At 39.0% G+C, this 26,250-nt stretch overlaps 1 protein-coding gene across 1 annotated transcript; it reads left to right on the top strand.

The window, feature by feature from the left end:
• The first annotated feature begins 18,359 nt into the window (after positions 1 to 18,359).
• On the top strand, positions 18,360 to 18,785 carry LOC138894794 (uncharacterized). Its single transcript, XM_070179524.1, has one exon. The coding sequence runs from the start codon at positions 18,360 to 18,362 to the stop codon at positions 18,783 to 18,785; it is 426 nt and encodes a 141-aa protein (XP_070035625.1).
• Positions 18,786 to 26,250: the final 7,465 nt, after the last annotated feature.

The following is a 26,250-nucleotide window of genomic DNA, read 5'->3' as shown; positions in this document are numbered from 1 at the left end:
TACCTATTTTCAATTAAAATCACGAAATTGAGGGCTATGGAGTAGAACTTACCTCTAGGATGAAGACATAGTGAATTCTCCTTGCCAATTCTTCAACTTTGAGCAAGAATTGATGGATAATGAGCTTACGAACTTCCTCTCTCACTCTATGTCACTCCCTCTCTCTAGAAATATATGTTTTCCCCTTTAAAATGATCCCCAAGGCTGTTTTATAATAATGGGGTCGGGTTCAAAATTAGAAAAAATGAAGCTCCGATGCATGTCTACGGTCGCATAATGCGCTGCAGAACCTCCCTCCAAAACATTTTTGAGCTGGGTCTACGATGGGTTATGCATCCCGCACAATGATTATGCGGCCGCATAATGGTCCAAAATATTTGCCCAGATTTCTGCCTCAGTGCGCGGCATATTTGCAGTCCGCAGAGCATTTCTGCGACTGCAGAATGGACCAGAAAATTCCCTGTATTTCGAAAAAAATTCCTAAACTCCCCAACGCATTGTTCAACCCAAAAGCCTACTTCGGCACCACGAAACCCCGAGTCTTAGGAAAAAAATATTACGGGGCCTTACAATGCCGACACAGCTTAATTCCATGGAGTCATTGAGGATAGAAGAAGAAAGCTTTCCATCCTCAAAATAAAAAATAAGGAAGGAGAATGGATAGAAGGCACCAATGATGTAGCAAGTGCAGTTGTCCAGTTCTTTCAAAAGATGTTTCAAGCTGATATTGTTGTAGAAGACTCTCAGATTCTAAATGTAATGAAGAAGGTGGTTATTGAAGCTGATAATGCTACTCTGATAGCTATGCCTTCCCTCCAGGAGGTTAAAGATTATGTCTTCTCGATTGATCCTGACAGTGCACCAGGTCGTGATGGCTTGAGTGTTAAATTCTATCAAAGTGCATGGAAAGTGATTTCTTATTATATACATAAAGAAGTGGGTGAGTTCTTTAATGGTGCCACTCTACCTAGGTTTTTCTCCTATACTTGCCTGATAATGCTTCCTAAAGTGGACTCTCCACAAAGTTTCTCAGACATCAGATCAATCAGTCTCTGTAATGTATCTATTAAGATCATTGCAAAGATCATAAATTCTAGACTCAGCCTCATTTTGCCCATGATTATTTCTCTTAATCAGAGTGGTTTTATCAAGGGAGAGTCGACAAATGAGAATATCTTACTGACCCAAGATATTGTTAATAATATTTCCAAGCCTAAAAAAGGTCTAAATCTTATCATTAAGCTTGACATGGCTAAATCTTATGACAGAGTGTCTTGGTCATTCTTATGTTTCATGCTCAGACAACTTGGTTTTGTTGAAGTGTGGATATACATGATCTACAGATTCATATCCAACAACCGGTACTCTCTTATTGTCAATGGTAGCAGGCATGGATTCTTCAACTCTAAAAGAGGACTCAGACAAGGAGATCCTCTTTCACCCTCACTTTTTTTCTCTGTGCGGAGCTGCTTTCCCTAATGCTTAATGAACTCCATAACAACAACATATTCAGAGGGTATTAGATAGTTCGTAATGCACCACAAATTTCTCATCTTTCCTTTGCTGATGACTCAATTATTTTCTGTAGTGGTATTAAGCAAACTCTGAAACTGGCGCTAGCGACTTTAGAATCATATGAGAAGATTAGTGGTCAAATGATCAACAAAGCCAAAAGGTGTAATGCAATGGCACCTAAGACTGCTATAAGCACTATTACTAGAGTTAGCAAAATTATTGGTATGAGACATGGTAATTTCCCTATGACGTACCTAGGGTGTCCTATATATACTGGGAGGAAAACTCTTGCCACATTCTCAGATATAGTGAGCGAGGTCATTAACAAAACCAAAGGATGGCATTTGAAATTCTTATCAACAGGTGGAAGGGAAGTTCTCATCAAGCATATTCTCCTGGCTCTCAATATTCATACTCTTGCTTCAGTGCATCCTCCCAAAGGATCCTTTGAACTGATAGAGACATATTTGGCCAGATTCTTTTGGTCAAGGTATGCAAATAAGGAGAAACACCATTGGGTGGCATGGAAGACTTTGTGTTTTCCTTTTGAGGAAGGAGGAACAGGATTCAGGAAATTAGAAGACATTTACAATGCCTTCCATGCCAAGCAGTGGTGGAAATTCAGATCCACTCAATCCCTTTGGGCTCAATTCATGAAAGCAAAGTATTGTAATGGGAGCAATCCAGTTTGTACAAACTAGATGAATGGAAATTCTTATAGTTGGAAAGCTATGTGTTCAGTCAAAAACAAAGTGGAGCAAAACATACTTTAGAAAATTGGAAAAGGCAACATCAGCTTCTGGTTTGACAATTAGATGGACAAGGGTCCTCTTTATGAAACTCTCTCTGACAATCCCATATAGAGTACTATAAATATTAATGAAGTACTCAAGGATGGCCAATGGGATTGGTCAGTTCTTCAGTACAAACCCCCTGACCACATAAAAATTTACTTATCTTCTTTGTCTTCCTTGCAGGTTCTCATCAACCAACAAAAGGAGGATTCAGTAATCTGGACTAGAAATAACAATGGCAAATTTACTATATCAAGTGCATGGAATCTGTTAAGGCAAAGAAAGAGAGTTTCTAGCTATGACGCTAACATTTGGCAGAAAGGTGTTCCTTTCAAAATGTCCTTTACGGCATTGAGGGTTGTTCACAACAAGGTTGCCATTGATGAGAGAATTTCTAGCCTTGGGATTATCGTCGACTGTAGGTGCAGTTGTTGTACTAGTTTCAGTGACATTCAGGGACCTAAAACTACAGATCATTTATTCTATAGTGATCAATATGCACAACAAGTGTGGAATTTCTTTATTGGCAGATTGGGCATTGAGTATAGAAACAGCAATCTGAGGACTTGATAAGTGGGGATTTTGACTGCTTATTAGCACCTTTTAGCTTTTGTTTTAGTCCAAAAGTATTGAATTGTGTTCTCGGAACTAATAAAATTATGCAAAATTGCAGGAATGCTGGAAATTTGGTCTCCCAAGATGAAATTTGACTCAAAAAGGAGTGTCCTGAAGTACAACGCAATAAAGGGCGCAAAAGCACAAATGTGCGGTCCGCAGAATTGAATCTGCGGCCGCAAAACAAGAAGAAAAATCTAGCAAACCTTTCAGCAATGTGCGAACCGCACATGAATTGTGCGGCCGCAAAAATGAGCTAAGAGTTAAAGATCAGAGAGTATGCAAAAAGACCAAGTCCAGGAACCTTTGTGAATTGCGGACCGCACAAGAATTATGCGGCCACAGAAAATTACCTCGCGGCCGCAGTCCAAAAATGTGTGGCCGCATAAGATAGCCTCGCAGCCCGTAGTTCAGAAATGTATGGCCGCAAAACTCAACTTCCTACCAGCTGAAGAAATCTGCGGACCGCACATGAAATTGTGCGGCCCAGAACCTCCCGAGGAGCATTTTTGTCCGAGATTTTTGGCCCCGTATAAATAGACGAGTTTCACAAAATTAGGTCAAGTTTGAACATCTGAAGTTGTTGTAGCCGTTTTTCTTTACTACTTTAGGAAGTTTTACATTATTTTGGTGTATTTACATTAGATTTCATCATTTTAATCTTCCATTATGAGTTTAATTAGCTTTTCTTCTTTATTTTCTTCAAACCGCATTATGAGTAGCTAGACTTTTACTAGGGTTGTGACCCAACCCTAGTGTATAAACCTTATAGGCATCTAATTTAGTGCTTGTTTATGATTGGGTATTGATTATTTAGCTTAGTTCATGCTTCAATTTTAGAATTATTGGTTGCAAACATTGATTCATGCCTATTTGACTTAGTCTTGACTTAGTCTCTACTTGAAAAAGATGGACCTAGTCTAGGATAACTTAGCTAACAAGAAATTGGGTCAATTGAGAGATTGATTAACCCAATTAAAGGGTTCAACCTAGAGATAATAATAACCCAACTTGAGCTCTTATTAACTGTTTTGGTTGATACCCATTTGGACTTGAGAAAGCCAAATTGGGCAAAATCACTCTCTGACCGAGAGGTATTGAGTGGGTAACGTAGAGTTGAGAGCTATAATTCACCTCAATCAACAAAACAAGCATTAACATCTTTATCCCATTAGTCAAACACCTAGGTTATGGTCACAACCCTTGGCCTTTAAACTATTTGGAAAAATACCGAAAACACCGATTCGCTTCTAGTTTCTTTTCTTAGCTTATGATCGCTAGAGTAAAATTAGAATTAGAAATCAAAACCTATTGTGAAAGTGCAATTTAGCTATTCCTTTTGCTTTCGTCAAGTGTATACTCCTAACACCCCTAGTAACTCCCTGTGAAAATCGACCCCGACTCTTGTTGGGTACTATTCTTCCAACGACTATTTCCACTCACTTTTGAGTGCGGATTGGACGTGGATCAATTTTTGGCATCGTTGTCGAGGAGTTAAAATGGTGTTAGTTATATATTTGGGTGTGTTTTTGGAATATCTTCTTTTCCTTCTGTGTTACTAACTTGTTTGAGAAATCGTAGGTACAACCATGGCAAACAATGAGCTCAAAAATTTAACTTTGGGGGATGTGGACATCGAGGATGATGAAGTTGATGAGGTTCCTCTTGAACCTCAAGCCAATAGATGAGATCGAGTGCCTCATGACAATATTCCCGCTCCACCCTCACCTCCACCATGAGCGGCTCCACACTGGGTGTTACCTAATAAAGGATATGCTAGTGCAATAGTCCCTCCCCGTATTAGAGCGGGAAACTTTCAAATCACCAATGTGATGCTCACTTTGCTAGAGCAACGAGGTTTCTTTACCGGTGCTCCAAGTCAAAATGCATAAAAACATTTGAAAGGGTTTGTGGACACTTGTTGGGGGAGCAAACAAACAAATATCTCCGAGGATGCATTGAGGCTAAGGCTTTTTCCCTTCTCTCTATGGAGGAAAGCTTTAGATTGGTTGGAACGTTTGTCGAACCATTCCATTCACACGTGGGATGAGTTGGTGGAAAAGTTTATCTCTAAGTTCTTCTCTCCCGGGCATATGGCTACACTTCGAGATGAGATTTTGGCATTCAAGAACGAGCCCAATGAACCACTACACAAGATATGGGAGCGGTATAGAAAATGGTCAAGGAATGTCCCAACAACGATATGACAGAAAACATGATTCAACAAACCTTCTATCATGTGATTAACATAACTAACCAATGTGTAGCGAATCAACTTGCCAGTGGAAACTTTATGACTATGCCTTATGTGGAGGCATGTGAGATTTTAGATGAAATGGCGAAAACATCATCGACGTGGCATTCCCTAGCTAATGTTCCATAAGGTGATCCGAACGTGATCCACCTTCACAAAGAGTTGCATGACCATGGGTAAATCATTGCCGAATTGACTACCACCATGAATCAACTAGCAAAGGCTCAACTTCAACAAGTGCAAAATCCTAATCAAGTCAATGTCATGGAAGGGGTGAACATGATGGTAAGCAAAAGAAGGACCAAGGGTCCACAAGTGCAAAATCGAGTAGAGAATTATGTGCAAGAGGATAGTTGTTTTGATCAAGATGATTCTTATACTGAATAAGAAGAGGAGGTGCAATATGTGAACAACTTTCAAGGGCAAAGAAACAACTTCCAAAGCCCAAACCAACAACAATGGCGACCTCAAAACAATCAAGGCAATTGGAATTCTAACAACCAAGGAAATTGGAGTGATGGCAACAATCAAGGGAACTGGCATAACAAAAACTATCAAGGAAATTATAGTGGCAATAATCAAGGAAATTGGAGGGGGGGGGGTAACAATCAAGGTGGATGGAACAATAATCAAGGCAATCGGGGGTCGGGTTTTCAAAGGCCCCCGATGTATCAACAACCGCACAACCTGCCTCATTATCCTTCCCATGGTCCAAGTTCTTCAAATAATGAGATGGGGCGTATTGAGAATATGTTCAAGCAAATAATGGAAAAGAATGCCGATTCGGATGCCCAACTTGCCTCACACAACACATAGATCTGTAACGTAGAAGTACAAATAGGGAAATCTCTCAAGCTCTAAATTCTCATCCTAAGAGGGCACTACCAAGTGACACAGTAGTAAACCTAAAGGGTGGAAACAACACGGGGCATACCATAGACGTTACTACAAGAAGTGGAAGAGTTGGGAATGCACCCACCTCAAGTCAAAGGCAACTTGTGGATGATGAGCAAGTGGTACAAGAAGAAGAGGTCCCGAACAGTGTGGTGCAATCAAATGATGAAGTTTGGATTGATATTGATGATAGTGTGGAAGAGACTCAAAAGGAGGTGAACCCGTCTAGGGATCACATTATTGACATACCAGAGCTGGTAGTGCAAAAGGCTAAAGCACCATTTCCTAAGCCTCCACCTCTATACCCTCAAAGACTTGCCAAAAAAAATGGTGAGAATCAATTCAAGAAGTTTATTCAAATGATGAAGAGTCTCTCAATCAATGTGCCATTAGTTGAAGCTTTGGAATAAATGCTCGGCTATGCAAATTTTATGAAGGATCTCGTGACAAAGAAGCGGTCAATGAATTTTGAAACCATAAAAGTCACTCATCAAGTGAGTGTAATTGTGCATTCAATGGCTCCTGAGTTGGAGGATCCCGGTGCTTTCACGATTCCTCGTAAATTAGAAGTGCCGAGTTTGCAAAAGCTCTTTGTGATCTTGGGGCAAGTATCAATTTGATGCCCTATTTGGTTTTCAAGGTCTTGGGAATTGGGCAACCAAGACCTACCTCTATGAGATTGCAAATGGCCGATCGTACTATGAAGAGACCTTTGGGAATGATTGAAGATGTCTCGGTTCATGTTGATAAATTCATTCTTCCGGCGGATTTTGGCATTCTAGATTGTGAAATTGATTATGAGGTGTCGATTATTCTTGGAAGACCTTTCCTTGCTACTGAGAAGGCTCTTTGTGATGTTGAATACGGAGAACTTACCTTCCGGGTTGGTGATGAAAAAGTAATTTTCCATGTGTGTAAGTTAATGCGGCAACCTAATAGCAATGAGGTGTGCTCTTTTGTGGATTTAGTGATCGATGTTATTGTTGATGATACAAGTGCCATGATCAACGTGGGTGATATGTTGGAGGCCATCTTTCTCAACCTTTATGATGACGAGATAGATGGCTTCATGGAATGTGTGAACTCTTTGCAAAGAATAGGGTCGTACAACTATGCACCCCAAAAATTGTTCTTGGATCTTGAAAATAGGACAACTCCTCCTACAAAGCCTTCTATTGAAGAGCCTCCTACCTTTGAGTTGAAGCCATTGCCTCCATATCTTCGGTATGAATTTCTTGGTCCTTGTTCTACTTTACCGGTTATTCTTTCCTCTTGTTTGACTAACATGCAGGTAGACTCCAATTTGGCGATACTACAAAAGAGGAAAAAGGCTATTGGGTGGACTTTGATAGATATTCGGGGGATAAGCCCCGCATTTTTCATGCATAAGATCAACTTGGAGGAAGACTCCAAACCATCTATTGAACATCAAAGGAGACTAAATGAGGCTATGCAAGAAGTTGTCAAGAAGAATATTATCAAGTGGTTGGATGTCGGGGTTGTCTACCCCATTTTTGATAGTTCGTGGACTTCTCCAGTTCAATGTGTCCCAAAGAAGGGGGCATGACAGTGGTCACCAATGACAAGAATGAGTTGATTCCTACAAGAACGGTGACCGGTTGGAAAGTGTGTATGGACTATCGTAAGCACAACAAAGTCGCAAGGAAGGATCATTTTCCACTTCCTTTATTAATCAAATGCTTGATAGATTGGCCGGTCGTGCTTTCTATTTCTTTCTTGATGGGTATTCAGGCTATAACCAATTTCTTATTGCTTCGGAGGATCAAGAGAAAACAATCTTTACATGTCCCTATGGTACTTTCGCCTTCAAGCGGATACCATATGGTTTGTGCAATGCACTGGCGACTTTTCAAAGGTGTATGATGGCTATTTTCACAGACATGGTGGAGGACTACCTTGAAGTTTTCATGGATGACTTCTCGGTGGTTGGAGACTCTTTTGATGATTGTCTTGCAAATTTGGATAAAGTGTTGGCAAGATGTGAAGAAACAAATTTGGTGCTCAATTGGGAGAAGTGTCATTTCATGGTCGAGGAAGGCATTGTCCTTGGACACAAAATCTCAAAGAATGGAATTGAATTTGACAAGGCAAAGATTGAGGTAATTTCTAAACTTACACCTCCAACTTCGGTAAAGGGTGGGCAGAGTTTCTTAGGCCACGCGGGTTTCTACCAGCGCTTCATCAAAGATTTCTCTAAGGTGGTGAATCCGTTGTGAAAACTTCTTGAGAAAGATGCAAAGTTCAACTTCAATGATGATTGCATGAGAGCTTTTGAATTGCTGAAGTTCAATTTGACAACTACTCTCATCATCACCGCTCCAAATTGGAGTGTCCCTTTTGAACTTATGTGTGATGCAAGTGACGTAGCGGTTGGGGCTATTTTGGGGCAATGAATCAACAAGATTTTTCATCCAGTTTTCTATGCTAGTAAGACCATGAACAGTGCCCAAGTCAACTACACCATTACGGAGAAAGAGCTCCTTGCCATTGCGTTTGAAATTGAGAAGTTCCGCCCGTACTTGATGGGTGCAAAGGTCATTGTCCACATGGATCATGCAGCGCTTTGTTATCCTATGAGCAAGGACTCCAAATCTCGGTTGATGAGATGGATGCTTTTGTTGCAAGAGTTTGATAGTGACATCCAAGATAGAAAAGGGAGTGAAAACCAAGTGGCTGACCACTTGTCTCGTTTGGAGGAGGAGGGGAGGCCACATGATGGCCTTGAAATCAATTACTCCTTCCCCGATGAGCAAATCTTGGCTATTTCAATGAAAGAGGTGCCATGGTTTGCAGATCTAGCAAATTTCCTTGTGTGTGGAATCATCCCGGATGAGTTCTCTTCAAACCAATGGAAGAAGCTCAAACAGGATTGTCAAGATTATTATTGGGATGAACCATACCTCTTCTGGATTTGTATGGATGGGATGATTAGAAGATGTGTACCGGAAGAAGAGCAAGGTGAAATTCTTGGGGCTTGTCATTCTTCGCCATATGGTGGTCATCATGGTGGAGCAAGAACGGCATCCAAAGTGCTAAGTTGTGGTTTCTATTAGCCCACTCTTTACAAGGATGCTAGTGAGCTAGTGAAAAGATGTGATGAATGTCAACGGGCCGGTGGAATCTCAAAGAAAAATGAAATGCCTCTCACTACCATTTTTGAGATTGATATTTTTGATGTGTGGGGTATTGACTTCATGGGTCCTTTTGTGAGTTCTTGTGGAAACACCTACATCTTGGTCGCGGTGGATTATGTGTCTAAATGGGTTAAGGTTGTTGCTCTACCCAATATTGAGGCGATAAGTGTAGTGGCATTCTTGAAGAAGAATATTTTCACAAGGTTTGGTACTCCGCGGGCAATTATAAGTAATGGGGGTCACATTTTTGCAACAAGGCTTTCGACACTTTACTTAGCAAGTATGGTAGTACTCATAAAGTCACGACTCCCTATCATTGATAAGTAGGGATTTTAGCCTATTATTTGTTCTCTTTTACTTAGGTTTTGGGCCAAAATGCGTGAAGGTATTCCCGGAAACTAACTTAATGTGCTTGCTTGCAGGATTTTGTTCGAAATGAGCCAAAGAAGCCATAACCAACTCATAAAGGAGTCAAACTTGAACAAAAACCAAGTCTGGACCAATACTGTGGAACGCGGACCGCGATAGAAAAGGGCGGCCGCGAAATTATCATCGCTGAGGCGGCAATTATTCCGCGGACCACGAAATAGAGATTCAGATAGGCTATTTTGAGCACTAAAATTGAGCGTTGAGAGCGGCAGAAAGACGCGACCGCGAAGTGACTGGCACGGCCGCGGTTGGAATTTAGCGAACAGTATTTGTCGAGGTTCAGAAACTTTGCAAGATGTGCATAAATGAAGAAGGCGGTCCGCGTCCAAATTACGCGGCCGCGAAGGAATCTCACGCGGACGCAGTGAACATTACGCAGTCCGCGAAACGAAGATCTACCCAGGCCCAGATATGAAGAAACGCGGAATGCGCTCACTATTACACAGCCGCGAAAGCCCAAGCGCGGACGCGGTCAGAATTATGCATCCGTGAAACCTCCACAAGGGCATTTTTGTCCGAAATTTTTAGCCTAGTATAAATAGATCCTTTTATCAATTTTAGGTGAAGTTCTTTTTTTAGCAGAGCACGTGAACGACTGGTTTTTTCCTTTTTGGGCAATTTTAGAGTAGATTTACCTTCAAACTTTAGATTTTTATCTTGTACTTTAATAATACGGCTTATATTTCATCTTTATCTTTGATTTCTGTTGTTATTATGAGTAGCTAAACCCCATAGCTAGGGTTGTGACCCAACCCTAGTGTGGGTATTTAATGGGTCGTGAATTTTAGGGCTTAATTGTTTATGGGTTAGTGATATTTAGCCTAATTCATGCAAAAATTGTAGAATTAGTGGTTGCAAACACTGACTCATGCCTTTATGACTTAGGCTCTTCTTGAGAAAGAGGGACTAAGTCTAGGAAAATTAGGCTAACAAGGAATTGGGGTGAACTCAAGAGATCGATAGCCCCAATTAAAGGGTTAAACCTAGAGATAGTAATACCCGACTTGAGCCAATTTTACTTCTATTGTATGAACACCCATTTGGGCTTGAGAAAGCCAAATCGGGCAAAGTCACTCAAACTACTGAGAGGTATAGAGTCAGCACTTATGTGTGATGGTTATATCATGACCCTAATCTTAACAAGCTTGTCCTAGATTCTTGATACCCATTAGATACTCACCTAGGCGGAAGTCACTTCCCTAGTGCCTTTTAACACTTGAAAACTTTCACCAAAAATATTATACTTAGCTTACACTCAGCATACAATAGTATAAAATTAGAATAGAATCAATCGCAACAATGTTTGGAAGCGCAATTAGGAATAACACGCACATCTAGATTCATTAGATACCTAACTCTAAGCCAAATTAACTCCCTGTGGAAATCGATCCTGACCTCATTGGGTAAAACTGCATCGACCATCCTCGCTACTCTATAGTGGTGTAGGTTTGGCCTCGATCAATCATCCATAAGCTAGCGGTCAAGTGAATTTTTCCAATCGGGAGATAAAGAGTATTTTATCCAAAACAGTGAATGCTAACCGGATGGATTGGTCCAAGAAGCTTGATGATGCTTTATGGGCTTATCGGACGGCTTACAAAACACCTATTGGAATGTCACCATACCGGTTGGTGATCGGGAAAGCTTGTTACCTTTCGGTGGAACTTGAGCACAAGGTCATGTGGGCTCTAAAGAAGTTGAATCTTGATTGGGATGTAGCCGCTAACTTGAGGGTTGCACATTTGAATGAATTGGATGAGTTCTGGTACCATGCCTACACAAGTTTGTTCGTGTACAAAGAAAAGATGAAATATCTTCATGACAAATACATTTGGAATAAAGAGTTCAAGGTTGGCGATCTTGTATTGTTATTCAACTCAAGGTTGAGGATGTTTCCCGGGAAGTTAAAGTCTAAATGGAGTGGTCCTTTTGAAATTGTGGGTGTGACACCTTTTGGTGCATTGGACTTGAAGAACAAAAACAATGAAGTATTCTGAGTCAATGGTCATCGAGTGAAGCACTATTTGGGAAAGGTTGGAGATAGCCAAGTCGTGGTGGTCATTAATTTCAATTGATGGTATTCTGCGTCGTGCCGCGACGTTAAATCAGGCGCTTCTTGGGAGGCAACCCATGTTTCTTTTCTTTTTCCTTTGGTAGATAGGTGTTATTTTTGTTCTAACTTGATTTGAAGTGTGCTACGGGGCTATGTGTGACTTACAGGCACTGTGGACAAAAATGTGGCTAAGTGCTGAAAGAAGTGCGAACCGTAGTTGATTTGTGTGGACCGCACATTTACGGTTGCTACAGCAAAAGTGTACTATATCCGCACAATTAGCTTGCGGACCACACAAATGAAAGGTGCAAAATGTCAACTCTCTGAAGTTTTGTCTGTCAGAGAAAAGGTCAATATGCGACCGCAAAAGGAAATATGCAGCCGCAACATGAAATCTGCGGCCGCACACAAAATTGTGCGGTCCGCAGACGAGCTGCTGACTTAAAGTCACCAGGTAACAGAGCGTGGACCACACATGAAATTGTGGGGTCGCACTTGCCCTTCTTCCCCTCAGCTACCCAAGTCGTATAAATAGAGGAATTAGGGAAATTGTTACGTTTTTTCCACATCTGAGCACAAAAATAGTACTCTCTTACAATTTCTTGGTGAATCTATCTGTCCACACACACAACATCTTTGATCAGTCACTCATCACACTCATTCATCTGGTATGCTTCAATTTCTTGTTAATTTATTTTTCTTTTAATTTGTAGCTTTTTAGTCATTTTAGGCCATTTGTCAATAGAATTCAATTGTACATCCATGTGGGGGTAAATCTGTAGTGGATTAACTAAAACATGCTCTATGGGGACTGGGCCAAAATATTTTCATGTCGATGTTACCATGTCAAATTGAGCACAAAAGTGCAAAACCTAGAATGAAATAAGTGAATTGTTCGTAATTTTTGAATTCTGCGGTCGCACCTAAATTTGTGTGGTCCGCAAAAATTGATTCTTGGGTATCATTAGTGAAGAAGGGATTTGCGGCCGCAAGGTAAAATGTGCGAACCGCAGAATTCCCATTGAGGCCGCAGAAGTGTAATTTTATTTTCATCAGAGAGTCCCTATTTTGGGACTCCAATGTGCGGCCGCAGGTTTAATTGCGCGGACCGTAAAAATCGTGTTGCTACCGCACAACAACAAATTCTCTGTCATCAGAGAGTTGGCATATTTGGGTTTTAGAGATGCGGCCACAAGTGATATTGTGCGGACCGCACTTTACTTCTGCGGCAGCAAAACAAAATTATGCGGTCTGCAAGGCCTCATTTGTGGCCGCAAGAAAATTATGCGGACCGCAGATCCTTCTCTTGCAAGCATGATTTAACTGTGAACCTCACTGTGTTTTCTGGTGTATACTTGCATATCTCTTGTTTATGTTTGAACATTGAATTACAACTAACAATTGCATTTGCTTGATACAGACAATAGTTTGACCTAGAGGCAGATGCGACACTTCTAAAGGGAGGGGTAAATATTCTCGGGGTCGAGGCAAGAGTGCCCTAGCCCTTGGCTAACAAAAGACAATTGCAAAGAAAGCTACAGCCGACAGGGGAGCATATATCCCATCTAGGGAAGCATCAGAGGGCAACTCAGCCTCTGTTCAGGAGCAGCCAGTCGTACAGTTAATGCAGCAAGGGAGGTACCAACTCAAGGATGAGCCATCCTTATCTCATAGCACTTCCGAGGACTCGGAGAGTGCTAGCCAGGCTTCTGAGCCATCGGCCACACCTGCCCTTAAGTCGCAGGTTACACCGGTTTAGGATATCCCCGATGATGGCAGAGGGGGATATGTTACAGTTGCCGGCCTTGAAAGGTCGAAGAAGAAAGAGGTTTCGGAGGACTGATTGTTAGATTGGCTGCCTACACCAGCGTTCGTACATGGTGTCCAGTGAGGTCGCTAACTCTCAAGCAATAGTTTCTATTGAAAGATTTGGAGAGGTACAACCCAGCAGTGCTGAGACAGTTCAGAGAACGCATGGGATGGATGTGGTTCACTCAAAGTCTAGTGGACGCCAAAGAGTACCTAGTCCGGGAATTCTATGCAAATATGGCTCACATCAAAAAGGGGACAAAAGTGACTAAAGTACGAAACTTAAAAGTGAGATTTGATCAACATACACTCTACACGTACTTAGGATTCGAAGATGTTGAGCCAAAGGAATATTTGGAGAAGTATGCATTGGGAGACGCAGCCTGTCCTTGGTTAGCGGAGATTCTAGCAGCACCGAGGCCACCACCTCCATGGATTGCCGTTGGGGTTCCTATCCACTGGAGCACTCTCAGTTTCGAGTCGAAGGGGTGGAAAACCTTTGTGTGTAGTAAACTGGACCCGAGTCAGAATGAGACTTACCTTCCGATTCCTCGGGCAGTTCTGGTTGCTTCTATTATGGCCGGGTACCCTATCAATGTGGGTGCCGTAATGTCGGCCAATATCTCAGTGATTGCTCGGCAAGATGACTCGTCCTACCTGTATCACAACACTATTACAAAATATCTCACGGATATAAGGGTAGAGCCGAGGGATTATGACACAAATGTGAGGCCGAAGAAGCCTTTTACTTGGTATTCACTAATTGATGCGAACAATCCAAAGAAGAAAGTTCAGCCTCCTACCATCGCGGGCCAGTCTGATGAGCCAGCTACGGTAGCTGCTGAAGCAGTTGATGTTCCATCTACTTCAGCCGAGCCTTCCTCTAGTGTTGCAGCTACTGGATGCAAACAGCCACTGCAAAGTTGTCTGACTTATCCAGTACTATTGCAGCACAGTCTTCTATTCAAGAACCTCAGTTTCCCCCGACAGTTGAAGAGACATTGAAGAAGCTCCTTCAGAACCAGAACACTATTATGGCTACCTTGGTACAGCACGGGTAAGTGATCGAAGAGTTGGGAAAAGAAGTAAAGAAGATGAGAAAGTCCCAGGCCAGCAAGAAGTCAGTGGACAAGCTCCATAGAGAGGTGACCAGGCTTGCTACAGTCGGAGATCTCCCATTTGACATGCTGATTGACCCACACCATTCAGGCCCAAATCCTACAGCACCGGTGGCACCAGCTGGCCAGTCTATGGAGCCAGACCTTGCTGCCGATACTGCTGAGGCAGTGCGTTAGATGTTCACCAACCCAGCCACACCCAGGGTTGAGGATGATGAGATTCAGTTGGATGATCCTGCGGGCGGTGACATTGCTGGGGACACAAAGATGTCCAAGGAGCCATAGGGAGTTTTCTTCACTCTTTCCCCTCTTTAACTCTTATTTTGTTAAGCATTGAGGACAATGCTTATCTTTATTCGGGCGGTGGAGTTTATTGGTTATATTTGATATATTCTGAGACAATTGGCCTGTAATAACTTGATATTATTTTCTCTTTTCTTATTATGTATATATTCTCTCTCTTTCTCTCATTATGTATATTCATGCTATCTTCAGTAGTTTTTGCTTATTAGCTTCTTTATTTTTGTTTCTTTGTCTGATTTAGTAGCTTCTTTTTGTGTTTTAGTAGATAATAAGACTTTGATTTTCTTAATGTCATGGTTCTTTCCAAAGGTAGTTGATGTGCAAACCGAGTGACTCATCCCAACGATGGATGGCGTGACAACCTTCTTAAGGGAATCAGTTCGTTTTTTTCTTGTGTTTAGGTAATAATAATAGTAGTAATGAATTACAAAAAGACCTAATTAAGTCATGCTCGAAGAGTCAACCATGCTTCAATTGGTACCAACATACTTAACTACGTGTTTATGGTTAGAGACAAGGTTTTTGAAAGAAATAACTCTAGTTAGTGACTTTGTGACTCTTGTGTTGACTTTGGCAATCATCGAGTGGTTTAATTGAACCATAGTGATCTTTAAACTTGAATGTGGTCATTGTGGGCCCTCGACTCTATCCTCTTTAACAATCCGGTTGCGTGAGGGGTGAGATGAATTGTTGCTAGTCCAAGTATCCATGCGAAGGGTCTAAAATTGCCCCGAATATGTTTCAATGCAAAATTCTAAGTTTTGCTTGGTTTGAGAAGTGATTGTAGGCTCTCCTTGGCTCGTTTGAGTTTTCTATTGCCAACCAATTTCATTATCCCTATTCAACCCCTTTGAGTCTCTAGCCTTTCTCATTTGATAACCACGTTACAAGCCTTTACCCGTTTGATAACACTCTCGTGAAACAAATGGCTTAAAACGTAAATTTGGGGGAGAGACGAGGAACTTGAAAAAGGTATCAAGGAACAAAAGGAGACAAGAAATGATCTCTATGAGAAGAGAAGGCAAGAAAAGAAAAGAATAAAAAGAAAAATACAAAAAGTGAATAATTGGAAGAGCTGAATGGATCCAAAAAGAGGTATTGATCCTAAACACGGAGAAATCAAAAAGGGATAAAAAGAATGAAATGATCAAGAAAGAGTGATGTTAATTCTCTCTAGTCCCCAATGAAAATAAAGTGCATCTAAGAATTGGCAAAGTGTGAGCCGATAAATGAAAGATGGAGTGCTTAAGGAAAAGTGTAACCACTCACCCATACTGTATCCGACCCAATTCAAAAGCCTTCATTACATCCCGAAAGAAGTCATACTTGATTTCAAGCCGAGTGAGCTTACATTAGTGGCGATCTACACGAGGGTCAAGCCTATGGTACTTGAAGCCGTACTTATGGAATTCTCTTGAGAGAGATGAGCGAACCTTTCATAAATCTTTGGATTAAGTGCTAAATTTCTTAAGTGAGCCTGGAAATGGAAAGTAGAGTAGGAAGAGTTTGGAATCCACCATGACCTACAGGATAGAGCAAGATTCCTTGATGAGTAAAGTCAATTCTTGAAGCTCAAATGCCACATTAGAACTATATGTGCAGGAATGTTTAACTTGTCGTCTTATTGATAATACATAAGTAATGTGGATAATTGTTGGTCCCAACTGATGTGTGGATGGCTCACCTTTGAATCGCCGAAATGACCTTTAACTCTCGGAGGTGGGAACTAATTTATTTGCTTGAGGACAAGCAAAGACTTAAGTTTAGGAGAGTTGATAAGTGGAGATTTTGACTGCTTATTAGCACATTTTAGCTTTTGTTTTAGTCCGAAAGTATTGAATTGTGTTCCTGGAACTAATGACATTATGCAAAATTGCAGGAATGCTCGAAGTTTGGTCTCCCGAGATGAAATCCGACTCAAAAAGGAGTGTCCTGAAGCACAAGGCAATAAAGGGTACAGAAGCACAAATGTCCGGTATGCAGAAGGAATTTTGTGACCGTAGAAGAATTTGCGGACCGTGGAATTCGATCTGCGGCACAAACAAGAAGAAAAATCTAGCAGATCTTTCAGCAATGTGCGGCCGCAGAACAAGGCTAAGAGTCGAAGATCAGAGAGTATGCAAAAAGACCAAGTTCACGAACCTTTGTGAATTGTGGAATGCATAAGAATTGTGTTGCCGCAGAAAATTTCCTCGCGAGCGCAGTCCAAAAATGTGCGGCCGCATAAGATAGCCTCGCGGCCGAATTTCAGAAATGTACGGCCGCAGAACTCCACTTCTTGCCAACTGAAGAAATCTGTGGACCGCACATGGAATTGTGAAGCCGCAGAACCTCCCGAGGAGCATTTTTGTCCGAGATTTTTGGCCCTGTATAAATAGACGAGTTTCACAAAATTAGGTCAGGTTTGAACATCTGAAGTTGTTGTAGCCGTTTTTCTTTACTACTTTAGGAAGATTTACATTATTTTGGTGTATTTACATTAGATTTCATCATTTTAATCTTCCATTATGAGTTTAATTATCCTTTCTTCTTTATTTTCTTCAAACCCTATCATGAGTAGCTAGACTTTTACTAGGGTTGTGAGCCAAACCTAGGGTGTAAACCTTATGGGTATCTAATTTAGTACTTGTTTATGATTGGGTGTTGATTATTTAGCTCAGTTCATGCTTTAATTTTAGAATTAATTGTTGCAAACAATGATTCATGCCTATTTAACTTAGTCTCTACTTGAGAAAGAGGGACCTAGTCTAGGATAACTTAGTAACAAGGAATTGGGTCAATTGAGAGGTTGATTAACCCAATTAAAGGGTTCGACCTAGAGATAATAATAATCCGACTTGAGCTCTTATCAACTGTTTTGGTTGATACCTATTTGGACTTGAGAAAGTCAAATTGGGCAAAATCACTCTCTGACCGAGAGGTATTGAGTGGGTAACGTAGAGTTGAGAGCTATAATATACCCCAATTAACAAAATAAGCATTAATATCTTTATCTCATTAGGCAAACACCTAGGTTATGGTCACAGCCCTATGTCTTTAAACTATTTGGAAAATTACCAAAAACACTGTTTCGCTACTAGTTTCTTTTCTTAGCTTATAATCATAGAGTAAAATTAGAATTAGAAATCAAAACCTATTGTGGAAGTGCTATTTAGTGATTCCTTTCGCTTTCATCAAGTATATAATTCTAACACCCCTAGTGACTCCCTATGAAAATCAAACCCGACTCTTGTTGAGTACTATTCTTCCAACTACCATTTTCACTCACTATTGAGTGCGGATTGGACGTGGATCGGGACTCTCATACTCAATTGATTGAAACAGAAGAGAAAAAATCCCATAGCTAACTAGATGCACAAAATCATGCCTCCTATCATCATTTGGGAGCTATGGAGGTCTAGGTGCAGCTCTAGATTTAATATGGAAAAACCATCTTTTCACATATCCAAAGAGATGATTACTTTCAACATCACTCAGCTTATCAAATCTCATTTCAAGAAAATCAACTTTGGAAACAATTGGGAAGATGTATGTAACATGTATGAAGTCCAGGTGGTGATGAACTGCTTTATTATGGTGAAATGGCTCAAACCACCCCCTGTCTTTATGAAGTTGAACAGTGATGGATCTTGTCTAGATGGAAACTGTGGAGGAGGAGGTATAGTGAGAGGGAGTGATGGCTGTCTCATAATGGCATATTCATTGCCATTGGGACAGGGCACCAGTAACACTGCAGAAGCTAGTGCATTGCTCTATGGCCTTAAATGGTGCATCAACAATGGCTTTAACTCAATCATAGGAGAAACTGACTCACTCATCCTTCAGAACTCAGTGATTGGAGAATGAGATACACCTTGGAGAATCAGTGATACAGTAGAAGAGATAAAGTTGTTGGTAAATACTCATGATATTAAAATTCAGCATTGCTATAGAGAAGCAAATCGTGTTGCGGACAAATTAGCATCCCTTAGCCACAATCTGACAGATCTTTGTATATATAAAACTTTTGATAGCCTACCTGGGCAGGTTAGAGGCTTGGTAAATATCGATAGATTGCAACTTCCTTCATTAAGAGTCAAGAAGAAAAAAGCAAGCACCCTTACAAATGAACCACCTTGAATTTTCAGCTTTATAGCCACTATGTAACTATTTTTTGGTGTTAGCTTTTTAGCTTTCTAAACTTGGTTTCCAAGTTCAACTCTTATAGTAAAAGGTCAAGCAAAGCCCCCCGTTTTACAACAATTATTCTCAAAGTGGATATAAAATCGTGACTCAGTTTGAAGGTTAAAAAAAAAAGAATAATGCCTTGAACAATATCTAGAAGACAACAGTAAACTTTTATTGCTTTGAGTTGCGTGTTACAATGTATCAGAATAAAGAAAACCTTCACATTTATATAGTAGGGGTATTCCAGTCCTAGTATAAATCTAAATAAAGTAAAAATCTTCTTTTTTCGATAAATGTCAATCTACAGTTGATACTAAAATATCGTAATATCCGGTTGAGGGCGAATATTACGGTCCCCTGCTTGTCGTGCATAACCGTTCTCCACGTTTCACGAAGTCTGAAAGCTATACTTGCTCCGGGTCTGTTATTTCACTGTTCCCGATCTCAGATACATCGCTCGTTCCCCCGAGTTGTTACACCCCACAGTATTACATCGATGTTACACCCTGCGGTATTATGTCGATGTTACACCCTATGGTATTATGTCGATGTTACATCCCACAGTATTACGCCGATATTACACCCCCACAGTATTACGTCGATGTTACATCCCTCAGTATTATATCGATGTTATACCCCGTAGTATTATGTCGAATCGTGTCGTAGTTCATACATGTGAACTCAGAGAATTATAGTCATTTGTAAAGTTATAGTATGATTTACCCCGTGAGTTTGGATCCTTTTTAGTATATACAAGGATATACCAAGTGAAAGTAATTATAGGAGTTGGCTAATTATTATAGTAATGAAGAATAGAAGTTGTGTAATTTAGAGAGTTAATGAGAATTTGTTATGATTTATTATATGACATATGGGTACATGTTTTTATACACAACTCATATTACTATCATTACATAAATTCAATAATTATTAGAGATAAGTTCAAGATGTTCATGTACATATATATAGTCTTTTAACTTATCTTTTATCAAGTAAAGACAAGATTACCTCCTCCACCGTCCAAACTATTATGTCTATACAAATTGATGTTTATCAATAGGATCAATTATCCAAAGTTAAGGAACTCATTTCTAGGCAAGTGTTGTCCACCAACTTATACAAATAGAGATAAGATGTGACTTTGTCATTCAAGAGCCCCTCCCTAAGAGACATTGCGGCCAGCCCCTCTGTATAAGTTAATCATCTTACAAATCCTTATTTTTGAGGATGTTTTACTAGCACAAGCTTAGAGAGAATTCACTCTAGCTCATATTATTCTCCTTCTTCAAAGAACTAAGGTAAGAATTAAACAAACCCTTCTAGTTTAGTTTGTCTTAAACTTGGACGATTTCACCTTGAGTTCTTCTTGATGTAGAAGTGAAGTTTCTTGTGGTGTGAGCAAGATAAGGATCTAGTTCTTCATTTATTGAGGTAATATTTTTGTCCTAGCTTCGTCTACGAGTTCGGATGAACGATTCTAGTAATCTTTTTGACAAATTACTCACGGGATGATGATCGGAAGCCGTAAGTAAGTTATTATAGTTGTTATAAATTGTCGGAGTATTTGGGTTATTGTAGTGTATTTGAGGATGTTCTTGTTGTGTTAAAGAGCTGGAAATATAGTGATAAGCATGTAGGTGTATTGTTGTTATTGTTGTTGTTGTAAGCTTTAGAAAGAAGAAGGGCAGAGGAGAAACTTCATTTAGTTAGTTGTAAAGCGAGTTTACCGCTCAATGTATTGTTATACTTGCTTCGTTAGTTTGACCTTAGCACTATTGTTATTATTGTAGATTAAGGTGTTGAGTGGACTGATTTCATCTTTGTCATTGAGTGAAGCGACAAAGGTATGTTAAGGCTATCCCTTCTTTCCTTTTGGCATGATCCATATGATACAAATGAAACGAGCTAATGCACAACTAACATAAATGCCTCTATTCATAGAAGTACTAAGGGTTCCTATGTTCTTGATTTCCATATGTCCTATTATTATATCGCCAGTTCATGGGTCTCAGAAAATACATAAGTTGATAAAGTTTATCCGAAGGTATATTGATCTTATGATATTCCGAGAGATGTTATTGGCTTACTTCGTTATGCATTGCATTCATTTATACATGTACACTGACACATGACCAGATAGCATTATATACGTGTATATTATATGTATATGGGATATGGGGAAAGGTTACGACGTTATATACGTAGTACCACCTGATCAGTTGGTATACATTGATGATTTCGCCCACGGCTGAGATGATATGATGGGATGCCCTCAGAGGCTTGATGATGTTATATACGCATATACCTATGATATGATATTTATATGCATATGCATGACATTATAAATGTTTCGTGATTCAGAGAGCTATTCAAACTTATAGGTTGAGTCCTTTACTCCATGTTTCTTTCACGCCTTTTATATACTGCTTTTCACTCCTTATATACTCGGTACTTTATTAGTAATGACATTCCTTTTGCCTGGGGATGCTGCGTTTCATGCCCGCATGTCCCAATAGACAGGTTGACAACCCTCCTAGTAGGTTATCAGCTCAGCGGAAGGTGTTGGTGTACTCCACTTGCTCAGGAGTTGCCTATTTGGTCAGTATAGTTTGTGCATGTATTGATTAGTATGGCGAGGCCCTCTCCCGACCTTTATGACGTTTATGTACTCTTAGAAGATTGTAGACAGATGTCATGTATATGGATACTTGTATGGCCTTGTCGGCCTATGTTTTGAGTGTACAAATGATTATGTCGGCATTATAGGCCCGTATGTCATATGTATATGTTTCTATATCATGTTGGATCGTCCTATATCTAGTATTCCCTTATGTTTTATTCTAGTTATCTCATGATGGTCCTTCTGGCACATTTACCCATGATGGTGTGATAAGAAAGATACGTTACGTTGGTACTCGGTTGAGAAGGTACCGGGTGTCCGCCACGGCCCTCCGATTTGGGTAGTGACACGGGTTTTGATACGAGGGGTCCTTGGGCCTCAATAATACTCACGTCGAGCCATGCTTCCCTCTTGTTTCCACATTGGGGAATCGGGGAAGACTCTGTCCCCGATTTTACCCGTATACAAAAATCTTGAGAAAAAAAAAGATGGATAAGAAGATAAATAGAGTATATTCGGGGGAGGGGGGAGGGGAAGGGTTCTCTCATGTTTCTTTAGTAGTTTTTGATTTTATACATATGGGCTTTGGATTTGTGAATATTAAAAGTCTTGTGATTTTTGTGTTAATAAATATAGTTATATATTTTGATGAAAAAAATCATACTTATATGACCATTTGTGAAATTTAACAGTTATTTTATCTTGTCACTTATTAACATTTGATATTGCTCCACGTCTGATCAGTTTTCAGTATTTCTGTATAGCATATTAGCTGAGTGCTTAGATAGAGGAAAAGAGGAACTTGCCAAAAACCTTGGCCACAAATCAAGAATTGTCTACTAACCAAGAAAGCAGGCACCTCGAAGGTGTATATAACTTGACTTATATACACGTTAATACAGAGGCGGATTTAGGGGGCGGAAGGGTGTTCATCCAAACTCCCTTCGTCGAAAAATTACACCGTTTATAGGGAAAGTTTCACATAAGAATAATTGGGCTCCCTACTTTTCAATTTTATAGCCCACATTTCAATTTACAATCAACTAGCCCAAAAATAATATGCTAAGATTCAACATCCAACTCCAATAGGTTCTCGAAATTACTATTTAATTTTTAAAAAAGATTGCTTAAACTTTTAAGTTAATTTTCGAATCATCAGTAACTGTGACTCAAATATTAGTTCAACAAACCAAATCCATTTGGGTGGTGAAAATTAGATTTTTAACAAGTTTAAATATGTGGGTTTAAATTTCGAATTTGATTTTGTGAGAAATTTGGAGTGGGTGTTATTTAAACTTGTTAGAAATAGTATAAGGAGGTTGTATATAAAATTTGAAGTGATTTAATGGAGATTTGGACTGGTTTTGAACAAGAATTGCAACTGAAAATCGTTGAAGAAGTTCGTCTATATACGCTTGTATAAAGGTGTATAAAAGTGTATAATAGTATATAAGATATGTTTATACACTCATATACACTATTATACAAGATTATTCATAATTATACAAAAAACTGACTTCGTCTTCTTTCTTGCGTCTTTTCTGAAATTTAACTCAAATCTACTCCAAATCACTTCAAATTTAAATTTTGAACTCCTTTTGATATTTTCAATCAATTGGAACAACACCCAGTCCAAACAACTAACAAACTCAAAAAATCATATTTTCGAAAGCAAAGCTTTGAATGACCTTCAATGGTGGACTTCTACTTTTTAATTTTCTTACATTGCAACCAGGTGATACAGGGGGAGATGCAGAAAATACACGGCCCCTTGAAGTATATGTAGAAGATGTGAGAAGAAGAGAGAGTGAAAGCAATGATTGTGAGAATACGGATTTAACTCTATAACTTTTAGAAGCAATGGTTGTAAGAACACAGATTTGAATTTGCTAGTGCTTTCAAAATATGTACAATATGGGCTAGGTCGGGTAAAACTTAAAAATATGGGCCATTTTTTGTTATGATGTGAAGTCACGTGTATTTCTTGTAATTCTTTCCTGTTTATATAGGGGTAAATTCTGTTTTTACGTATAGATATAATATCTTGAACCCCCTTGACACAGGCCAAAAGCTTGGCTTAGTGGTCAAGGGGGTTTAGATTTTGTGGAAGGTCGCAGGTTCAATTCCCATCAGCTGCAATCTAATTCTTTTCACTTTAGACGCTTTTTTTTTAATTTTAAATGAAACGAAACATGTTGTTTATCTTCAGTCTCTTTTAATATGTTTTTTCCCCAAAAATGTGACTGATTTTGGGTTAAAAAATCCCTAAATCTCTCTCTCTCTCTCTTTGTTACCTCACTCCACCCTCCCTCTCTTTCTCTCTTTGATATGTCTGCCTCGCTAGTCACTGGCCGCCACTGCTTCTCAGTTCTCTCTGTTGCCTCGCCGACCGCCGCCTCGCATGCGTTTCTTCTATCATGGCATTGGCATCCCAGGTAAATTTCTTGTTCTTTCTAACTTTTTCAGAATTTTATTAATGTTTTATTGTTGATTCTTAATTTAGGTTAATGACTCTTGTTTGTTATTTCTTGATTCTTGGTTTTGGTTGGCTAGCTTTATAGTGTATTTGAGTTTTAAAATTTTTGAACCCCCTTCGCAAATATCCTGCCTCCGCCATTGTGTTGATAGTGTAAAAATTATTACTATATTTTAACTTATAATAGGTGATCTGTTTTATTTTCAAGGTTACTAATCAGTCTAATATCAATTTTTATGGATAAGATACTTGTAATTACATGCCAGTTTGACTGAATAGTGAATATCAATATGTTGATATAACTCTCAAGACAGTTGGGAAAACAATATCATTTGATATCCTTATTCTATTGAATAAGTAAGGGCGGCCCGACCAATTTCGTGATCTAAAGCCAAACTTTATGAGGGGCCTTAACTTTTTTATTAATAAAAAGTATTTTATTTTTATTTGAATTCTATTTTTCTAACTTTTTTAAGATGCAAAGTTATTATTACTTTTTTATAATTATTTTCTACTAATAAGTCTTTCTCAATTGACAATATAGCTAATTCATTTAATATCTTTGAGATATTGTTGATCTTAGGTAAGGTTTTATCAATTTTAAATTTGAAACACTTTTTTCCGTTGAAGCAACGGTAATAGGAGTTATTAACATTATTCTATAAGTAATATAGGCATTTTGAAAATAAACAAACCTTTTTATTTGATTGAGTATATCAATTAAATTGTTATCTTCTAATTGTACTATTTTTCTTAATATTTTTTATTCAAAAAAGAAATCTAAATTATCAATATCGGGTTGATTATTATGATTTAAGGAGCATTCAAGATGAAGGCAATATTTTTTTAAATTTTCATCAACTAGTGATCTCAGTTTTTACCGCTAAATATAAAATCAAAAATATTTTCATATGCCTCTAATTCGTTCAAATCTATTTTAAAGTGAAAAAATAACCATGTCTACTACTCTCTCTGGTCCATAATAAGTGGTTCTTTTAGATTTTATTTTGGTCCAAATTAAGTGTCCTTTTATATAATCGAGAAGGAATTAACTTTATTTTTTCAAAATTTGCCCTTATTTACATATCCCAATGTGTCAAGTTAACAACATATAAATTTTAATTAAGGATAATTCAGTCAAAATACATTTTTGTTCTAGGAGTCAGTATTTTCTTAAGGGGCACATCAAAGGTTAAAAAGTCATTTATTATGAACCAGAGGGAGTATGTATAAAAAGTAATCAACTCTAAAGGACACTTCGAGAGATTTTGAGATTTCACTATTAACATTCTCCTCAAATTGTTTCTTCCTATATATTATACGTTTCTTATGAAATTCGGGCTCGATATTAATTTCAAATGCAATTTTTTTGGCAGAAATCAAAGCAATTGCAAATCCTTTATCTCTTTATTTGTTAAATAAAGAAATCAAACTTTTTCACTTCACATAACTTTTTTTAAAAAAATTTATATATAGCCTATTAGATGTAAAAAAAAAAATATAGCATCCACAAATATAAGGCGTAAAGCAGTTGTTTTACCCGTTTTTTGGACGGGCCACCCTGAGAGTAGGATTATATTTTAACAGTTGTCATAAAATTCTTTAGACGCTACCGATGCAAAGAAATCACAAAGATTCGCGACGATTTAAAAATTACCCTTCGCCCATTGGACGGGCCTATAACCTATTCAAGATATTGGCTCTTGTTATCCCGACAGAATCAACCCATAGTTTAAACACATAAATTGTTGTCCCATAAAGAAGAAAAAACAAAGCCTGGGTCCAGAGGTTCTATATGTCGAACATTGTTACAAGTGTTTGCTATTTAAATATGTTCTAAGGTGAAATTGACTCTTTTACAGCTCTAAGGACGGATAACGGGATATGAAAAATTAATAGGGTAAAGAGTTCAGCTTATAAACGAAGTTACTATCTTTGAACTATAACATGAAAAAGAGCAGGTTTATTAAATTCAGTTATTCTTTTTGCTAGGTCCGATAATCACTTTATTCAGTATTACGCATTTAGGATTAAGTGAAGTATACTAT

The sequence above is a fragment of the Nicotiana tomentosiformis genome, chromosome 6 (genome assembly GCF_000390325.3).
Source record: "Nicotiana tomentosiformis chromosome 6, ASM39032v3, whole genome shotgun sequence".
Taxonomy (NCBI): domain Eukaryota; kingdom Viridiplantae; phylum Streptophyta; class Magnoliopsida; order Solanales; family Solanaceae; genus Nicotiana; species Nicotiana tomentosiformis.
The sequence above is the reverse complement of the archived record's forward strand: the minus strand, read 5'-3'. Positions and strand labels throughout refer to the sequence as shown.

Bases quoted from the DNA above. Each gene is read 5' to 3' on its own strand.
- LOC138894794 (XM_070179524.1), top strand. From the start codon at position 18,360: ATGGAAAAACCATCTTTTCACATATCCAAAGAGATGATTACTTTCAAC.